This window comes from Notamacropus eugenii, chromosome 2, assembly GCF_028372415.1.
Source record: "Notamacropus eugenii isolate mMacEug1 chromosome 2, mMacEug1.pri_v2, whole genome shotgun sequence".
In the NCBI taxonomy this organism is placed as follows: domain Eukaryota; kingdom Metazoa; phylum Chordata; class Mammalia; order Diprotodontia; family Macropodidae; genus Notamacropus; species Notamacropus eugenii.
In genome coordinates, this window is record NC_092873.1 from 94,156,260 (window position 1) to 94,165,147 (window position 8,888).

Below are 8,888 nucleotides of genomic sequence, written 5' to 3' on the forward strand. Positions count from 1 at the left end.
AATATATAAAAATATAAAACATTAGAAGATCAGACAGAAATCTTAAATAACACACTCAGAAAAGGAACTAGGTCTAGCTGTAAAAGAACTACCAAAGGAAAACAAATCTGCTCCTGATGGATTCATGGGAGAATTCTGTCAAACTTTTGAAGAAGAGATAGTACTCATAATTCATTAATTCTTCTCAAAAACTGAGAAAAAAGAAGTGAAGCTAGCTAATGACATGTCTCTGCCTCCTTCATAAGGCCTAACTAGGTGCTTATCATGGGTCTGAGAATCCTCAAAGTCATTGAAAGGAGCTAGATACCCCAGACTTTGGAGACAGAGAATCAAGGTCAGGGCCATGTGGAAACTTGAGGAAGGGGGAAGGAAGGACCAAAGGTTGTATGGGATGGTGAATGAGACAAGAGATGGGAGAGGTTCATGGAACTATGGGGGCTCACAATGATGTGGGGGTACCCAGAAAGATAAATTTAGCCTCCTGGAAGAAATGAACACAGGCTGGGTATCATGTTGACCAGAGTTTTATAGGAGGTTTTGAGGTAATATGAGGGGCTCAGGGTGGGAAGGGAGTGGGTAATGATGGAGTCAAGGTGACCTGGGGATCTGGGTATGTTAGTATGATGAGGTCACTAGGATGGGGGTGAGGGTGATGAGTGAATTGGGGTTTGGAGGAATGTCTGGACAATAGAAATATCAGGAGTGACATAGTGGGGTCAGGATAATATGGGTAGATAAGGCACCAGGAAGGGATGGCAGGTATATGGCTAGAATGTTTCTCTGGTACCCTCAGAATGTCCCCTTGTGGTGAGCTTATAGTAGGATATAAATAAAAGTCTCACAGAGTGAGCAGGTTTGGATGGGTAGTGTTCTGCATTGGTGGATGGGATGTCCAAATCAATGAAATCCCAGATCTGTTTGAGCATGTGCCATAGGGAGCCAGCATGATTTTCTCTAACCATTGACCACTATAGCCCACAAATCCCCCCCACGCCAACTGAAAGACCACAAAAAAGCTATAGGGTTCCTTCTCTCCCCAGATGTGATGATGACCACCACCATGAGGTCCAGCAGCTCTATGAGGAGATGGAACAGCAGATTCACAGTGAGAAGCAGCGACTCCAGACAGTGGTGAGTTTGAATCTTGGGACTCTTAAGCATCTGTTTCACCTCACACAGTGTCTCCTCTGCAGAAGGGATCTACAGCCCTACGACTGGGGAACTGCACATGTGTGGGACAATGGGAAAAGCAATGGCTTATCAAATGAGATCATGTTTGTCAAGCACTCGACACAGTGTCTGGAACGTTGTTGTTTGTGACCCCATTGGAGAATTTCTTGGCAAAGATCCTAGGGTAGTTGGTCATTTCTTTCTTCAGCTCATTTTACAGTTGAGGAAACTGAGACAAAGAGGTGAAGTGATTTGTGTCTGAGGCTGGATTTGAACTCAGGAAGATGAGTCTTCCTCATTCTAAGCTCAGTGTTCTCTCCACTGAGCCACCTAACTGCCCTATCTGGCACATAGTATTTACTTAATTAAAAAAAAAAAAGCTTATTCTTTCCTCCTTCCTTCCTTTGGAGTCACTGGACTTGGGTTCAGATCTTGCCTACTACTTGTTGTGTGAGAGGGTTTCACCTTCTTTGGACCTCATTTTCCTCATCTAAAAAATGAAGGAATTAGATTAGATGCTGTTGGTAATAATAATAATAGCATTTATTTAACACTTGAAAATTGACAAAGTATTTTAAAAATTTAAACTCATTTGATCCTTATGACAACCTCAGATGGTAAGTACTGTTACTATCCCCATTTCAGTTCAGGAAATTGAGGGAGGCAACAGTTAAGTGACCTGCAGAGGATCACAAAGAGATTAAGTATCTGAGGTCACATTGGAATTCAGGTCTTCCTGAATCCAGGTACAGCCATCCATCTACTGTTGCTGGTGGTTTTTGTTTTCAAGGAGGACCAGTGGAATTACAGGGTGATGTCTTGACTCGATCTTGAGTTGTATTTAAGTGAGCAAAGCTGCATGCAGTTAGTGTGATGCCTCACTCTCCCTTCCAGTCATTGAAGTCCAGTGGCAAGATAAAAGTCACTGTACCACATAACTGTGTGGCATCATCATCACTGTCATAATCAGTCATTTTTGTTGTTATGATATGGTCTCTAATATCCCTTCTAAATTCTGGGTCTGTAATTCTCTGGTGAGGAGGCAAAGTAGACCTGGAGAATCCCAGCATGCCAGGGTTTGAAAGGATCCTAGAGATCGTCTCATTTAACCTGAATCAGAGCAAAATCCCCTTCTCAACATGTCTTCAAAAGTTAGCCTTTGCCTGAAGACCTTACAAGCCTTTTCTTGTGAGAAGGATAAGAGGGCTCACTTTCTTTTCCTTCTGGGAAGCCCCCAGACTAAGTTACAATGCTGTGGCGGGGGAGGGGGCCCCGCAAGAAAGGAACATCAGAACTTCCCTCCCCGAAGGATTCCCTTAAACATATTGTCCTGCTTGCTGGGCTAAAGAACATCTTCTCCCACACTCAAAAGCTGAAATTATGTTAAACTTGTAAGTAAGACTTTGTTAATGGTCACACTGCCCCTACACCCAGTTTTACTACAGTAAATAAGAGAGGAGCACAAAGCATTTCATAATACACCCAGAGCCACACCCTGAATTCTCTTCAATGCAGCCTGCCTGAGGATATTTTCTAGGGGGCTGTAAATCCACTGGGTAGAGGTTACCAAAATCCTGGAACTGCCCCAATCAAATCAGAGTGACCTTCATCTTTGGTAAGAGCTGCCCTTTTGTCTCCAGTAATGACTCAGTTCTTTATAGCACTTTCAGGCTGACAAAGTCCTTTGCTAAGTACAATCCCATAAGACAGAGAGTGAATCTATCACACACACACCCCCTCCCCCGCCTCCATTTTATAGTTGAGGAAACTGAGGTTCAAAGACTTTCTCACAGGCACCCCAGGATTAAGTGTGGGAGCCTGGAGAGTCGCAGAGCCCTCCATAAAGACATCTACCTCCGTTCATCATGTCTATGTGTTACTTGCATCCTTTCAGTGGAGCTGGTGGAAGTTGCCATGGCAACTTGGTGACCTAGCCTGCCTGCTTTTTAGGCATCAGTGAACCCACCTGGGAGTGGAGAGTTTATTTCCCTTCTCTATATAGTGGCTTGCTTCATCAAAGTCCTGGCTGGTAGCCAGGCATTGAGGGGAGTGAAATATTGTCTACGAGGGCAGGAGGGACTTTTGTCAGGCTAGGAGAGGCAGTGTGGTGTGATGGGTATAGACATAGCTCGGGAACTAGGAAATCTGGATTCTCTTGTAAGCTTTGCCACCGACTTGCCGTGTGACCTTGAATAAATCACTTCCCCTCTCTTGGCCTCAGGTTTTGTAAAAATAAAATGCTAAATGATTTCTAAGGTCACTTTCAACTCAACAGCTGCTCTGGGAGTCTCAGACCTTACTTTACAGCCCCAAAATGGGTGTTGAGCTTACGTGTCTCCTAGTGATTGCTTCATAGGGAGGGTCTCCTGTAGCAGCCTCAGGTATGGCCTTGGGCCAGAGGAAATGGGTAGCCGCCTAGGAAGGAGGAGGTGGCATTGACTGAGGCTCTCTCTTTTTTCCCTCCTTCTAGAGCAACACTCAGGGTCTGGCCTACAATTCCATGATGCACCAGACTCTAGAGGCCAAGGAACAGGAGATGCAACACTTAACTGAGGGCCAGAGAGAGGTGAGAAGATTCTGTCATGGTCTCCTAGGGGAGGGAGGGTATCAAGGCCCATTGCCCCCTTTTAAAGGAGGAGCAATTGCACAGCTTGGGGTTTCACACCATTGTTCTAAATTTTCTTTTCATCCTTCCCTTTAAATGCTCTCCAACTTCTTGGGTCATCTTGAGAAATGCTCCTGGTCCAACAGGAAGTTCCCTATGTGTCCTCTCAAATCCCTTTTCTGGGTTCCAGGACTTCCTCAAGGATGTTACAGCTGCCAACTCTCTAGAAAAATTCATAGTTGGGCTACAATTCCAATGACTATCCACATCTGTCTCCCCATTGTTTCTTTTTCTCTCCTTTTCTTTTTAATTTATGGAATAAAACAAGTATTTCCATATTGTAGTATAATAAAAAAGATGATTGCTTATGAAATTGAAGAGGTGAGAAAACGGGAGTGGGGCTGAGGTTGGGGGAGACTTTGGGAAGGGCATATAGATTAAGATTTAGGAGGGTATAGGGAGAAGATAAGGGAGGGACTTTTGGAGGGGCGAATAAAATAAAGACTAGGAGGATAAGGGGAGAAAGTAAAGTAACAGGGATAGGGTAAAAAGAAAGGCTGAGAAGAAAAATAGTAAGTAAAAAATAAAATGGAAGAAAATTCACTTAAAACTTTGAATGTGAATGGGATGAACAAGTAAGTGTAAAGTCTTAAGATCTGAGGATAAGAATTCCCCATTCTTTCACTCCTGGAGTCCCTAGCCCCACTTGTTCCAGGTCTGCTATGTTTTCCCCAGTTCAGGACTGGGGCAGCCATCCCCCATATCTGGCTGAGCATCAGCAGCTCTTTCTACCTACCCTGCCAGAGGAGGAGAAAACCTCTTTTCCTTTAGTTTAGCAAAGATGAGGTTTGACTTTTCCAAAAGAAACTCAGATTGAAAGGATAAAGGAAAGGGAAAGAAAGCACAAACAAAGATGGTGGAAGGCTGGCCTTGTCCAGGAGAATAAGCCTGACTCCTCTTTCTTCTCTACAGTTGGAAGCCCAGATTGACCTGCTGAGACGCGAGCGCCATGAGGTTAGCATGGAGAACCAGAGACTCCAGGAAACCCAGAGGGACCTGACTGGACAACTGGAGCAGGTCCAAGGGCATCTGCAAGTGACCAGGGATCACCTGAATCTAGCAAGAGGCCAAGTGCCCTGGCAGGTGGAAGAGGAGACCAGGCAAGGAGCAGCCCAGGCCTGGGGTGGAAGAATGGAGTGGGAGGAGGACAGTGAAGGAGGGGAATGTAATAGAGGCCCCAAAGCTTCAGGGCTATGTGAGGGAACCAATCAACCAGTGATAATAGCATGTATCTATAAGGTACTTTTCTACTTACCAAGCACTTCCCTCATAACTACCCTTTGAAGTAGGTGGGGTAAATACTATCCCCATTTTACAGATGAGGAATTTGAGACTCAGAGAAATAAAGTGATGTATCTAGGTTAAGTAAGGGTCAGAACTCAATATCGTAGAACTTAAGTGCTTCCATGAACCTCAAAAGTTTTCTAGTCCAACTTGTATTCAGGGAGAGAAAGTTGTAGTCATGTGCTGGAGCCAGCTAACACACCAGTTCTCAGACTGTTAAATTTTCACCATGAGTGGTTACGCCTCAGCAAATGCTACAAACCAGAACTGAATTTATTGTTTTGTTGATTATCTAGTCTTAAGAAAGTAATGGGGAAAATATTAACAATACAGATAAAAAGTAAGTTGTACTTACTTTTTTATTTCGAAACTTGGTTGCCTTTCTCCGTTTCTTTTCCTGAAATTTGGTCCCTAGAAATTAACAAAAAGCTTGAAGTGTGGTCATGGGAACTATCACATCCCCTTTTTCTGGATACTATGCAACCCAAAATTGTTTTCACATTTTGACTTTTGTATCACACTGTTGGCTCATGTTTGAGCTCACTACAACTCCCAGATGTTGTTGAGTCATGTGTCCCTCATCCTATACTTAAATGAAATTGATTTTTTGAACCCAAGCATAACTTTACATTGATTCCCTATTGAACTTCAGTTCTTGGATTCAACCCATCATTCTAGCCTATTGAGATCTTTTGGGATTCTGACTCTTACCACCCAATATGAAAACTATCCATTGGCATGCTAGTAAACGTTTAACAATCAGGTTTTTAAAAAAGTAGGTTCTACATCCTTTTTATCTGCATTGTTAACATTTTCTCCATCACTGAGTTTCCTATGCATTCATACTGGTCTCTTTAGGCAGCTCTCTTTTTTCCTCCTCACTGGGATACTTTCTGTTTGAGTCTTTAGGATTTCATCCTTGAAAGTTTCCTTTTCCTCTTTGTTTGGCTTTTCCATCAAAATATTAATCTATTGTACCTATTTTTTCCCCCAGAACACTCTGAAGTCTGCTGTCCCCAGACCTAGGATGCATATCAGACTATGCCTGACTTTCCCTTCTGTTTCTGTCATGAACTCAGTGATGGAGCAGTCTCTTGCACCATAATTTCTGTCTTCCTGGGTAGTGACAGACAGGTCTAGAAGAGAGATTCCTGGTCACTTCTAGCTTTAGGAAGATGAAATGATCATCACAGCAAGTCACAAATTTGTTAGTTCTGCTTTTAGCAGAGTGCTAACAGATGACTGGATAGTTGAAGTTTCCTATCACAATGACATACTCCTGTACCACACGTTCAATACGTTTTCTGAAACCTTCATTGAATTTTTCCTTCTGCATCAGTGGTCTGTAGTACAACTCTAAAACAATATTGCTTCTGTTTCTACTTTCCTAGATCTTTACCCAGATGTTCTCTGATACCAAGCTTCTAGATTTTCTCACTTGAATATATTGAAATAGACAATGCTGTCCAACCCCACCCCACCTCCACCCAACCTTCTGTCTAGACTGCCCTTTTTTTATTTTTAAATTTTTAGTGATATGATTTGTTTTTAGTTCACCTTTATTTCCCAGTATATCTTTCTTTCTCTAATAATTATCGTTTGTTGTTCAGTCATTTCAGTCATGTCTGATTCTTCATGATCCCATGTGGTATTTCCTTGGTAAAGACATTAGAGGGATTTTCTATTTCCTTCTCTAACTTTTACAGATGAGGAAACTGAGGCAAACGGGGTGAAGCAACTTGCCCAGGGTCACCCAACTAGTAAGTGGCTGAGGCCACATTTGAACTCAGATCTTCTTGACTCCAGGCCTGGCACTCTATCCATTGTGACACCTAGCTGTGCCTAGACGTAAAATGGCATTAACAATAGTGCTTACCACCCAGTATTGTTGTGCTTAGCACAGGTCTTGGCTAGTAGTAGGTGCTTAATAAATGCTTGTCCCCTTCTCATAGCCTGTTCTTTTTTCCTTTAGCCCAGCCCCTGGTGAAGTACTCAATGGTTTGACAATTGGGGAGCATATATCCCATATCTGCCTAACATACATGTTAGGCTCAGAATGGGGCCGGGCCATATTTGCTGATTCATAACAGGCAGTTAGAACCTCAGAAGGCAGAGAGACCTTAGAGGCAGGGGTGTGTGCTGAAACTAGCTTGAACAAGCTGGGTGAAGCCCATTGTTTAATTTTCAGTGTGAATGTTTATAGCTTGGAAATTGGCAAGCATTACAAATCAGGGCTTGCATGATTTATTGTTTTGTTGATTGTCTGAACCAGGGGTGGGGAACCTGCAGCCTCAAGGCCACATGTGGCCCCTAGGTCCTCAAGTGCAGCCCTTTGACTGAATCTAAACTTCACAAAACAAGACCACATGTGGTCTCAAGGCCTCAGGTTCCCCACCCTTGGTCTGAGCTTAAGAATGTGGAGAAAATGTCAATAATGCAATGTGGACTTCCCTCCCTCCCCCAAGAGCTGGTTGTTAAACATTTATGAACACATCCCTGCTCAGAAGCCAACCCATCCCAGACCAAGAATTCTTGCTATGATGTCCCCAACAAATGGTCATCCAGTTTCTATGCCTAACCTACTCCTAGCCAAAGCAATTCTTTCCATTTCAGGATGGTTCTAATTGTTAGGAGCCAAAATCTGACTTTCTGCAACTTCTCCTTGTATTCTTAGTTTGGCCTTCTGGACAAATTTGAGATCTCCTCCAACACTTGTCCTTCCAATACTTGAAGACAACTCTTAGGCATCCCAAAGTCTTCCATTCTCTAGGTTGAACAACCTCTGTTTCTTCAACTGAGTTGTATAAGGCGCAGTCTTCTTTCCCCTCACCATCCTTTTCATTCTCCTCAGATGCTTTCTGGTTTATCATTATTCTTCTTCCTAAAATGGGGTGCCCAGAATGTGAACTGAGGGCATTGGATTAGATGGCCAGGGTGGTCCTTTCCAACTGCAGATTATCCTGGCTGAGCAAGGCATTCCAGATGTGGTCTAACCAGGGAAGAGAGAGTGCATGGGATGGTCACCCCCCTGGGCCTGAAAATGATGTCTCTCAGTACAGTATTAATTTTAATTGTGTGTGTGTTCATCCTTCATTGCCAAAGAAGACCATGCCATCAGAGAAATAATGACATGACTTGCAATTGACTTTGTTTTGAGTGAGAGAGGGCTGTGAAGGTCACTAGCTTCACTTCTCCTCCAGAGCCATCTTAGAATCCAGTGACCAGATATTCATCAGGATGATTGGAGATGACCCAGGACTTGCCCAAGGTTGCATAGCTAGTGAGTGTCAAGTGTCAGGTCCTCCTCACTCCTGCACTGGTGCTCTATCCACTGCACCACCTAGCTGCCCCAATTAATTTTAATTAATGTTGCATGAAAAGCATCAGCTTTTTTGTTTAGCTGCACTGTGAATGCATATTGAGTTTGCTTCTTACTACCACCTCCAGATCTTTTTCCTCCATCCTCTACTTGGGTACTGAAACTCTTAGAATAAAGTTCAGAGAGAGGAAAGATTCCCTATAGAAGCATCTGGTGGTTCAGTGAATAGAGCCCTGGGCCTCACGTCAGTAAGATCTGAGTCCAAATCCAGTCTCAGACACTTATTAGCTGTGTGACAACAGGCAAGTCATTTAACCTCTGTTTGCCTCGATTTCCTCAACTATAAAGTGGGGATGATACCAGCACCCACCTCAAAGAGTTGTGAGGATCAAATGAGATATTTGTGTGAAAAAAGTAATTAGCACAGCTCCTGGTACATAGTAGGTGTTA

At 43.3% G+C, this 8,888-nt stretch overlaps 1 protein-coding gene across 1 annotated transcript in view; it reads left to right on the forward strand.

The window, feature by feature from the left end:
- RAB44 (RAB44, member RAS oncogene family) overlaps positions 1 to 8,888 on the forward strand; it is a 76,133-nt gene that overhangs the window by 38,754 nt on the left and 28,491 nt on the right. Inside the window, exons 6-8 of the mRNA XM_072638044.1 lie at positions 1,041 to 1,131; positions 3,641 to 3,736; positions 4,748 to 5,109. Coding sequence (XP_072494145.1) covers positions 1,041 to 1,131; positions 3,641 to 3,736; positions 4,748 to 5,109 — 549 coding nt within the window. The remainder of the gene's footprint in view (positions 1 to 1,040; positions 1,132 to 3,640; positions 3,737 to 4,747; positions 5,110 to 8,888) is intronic.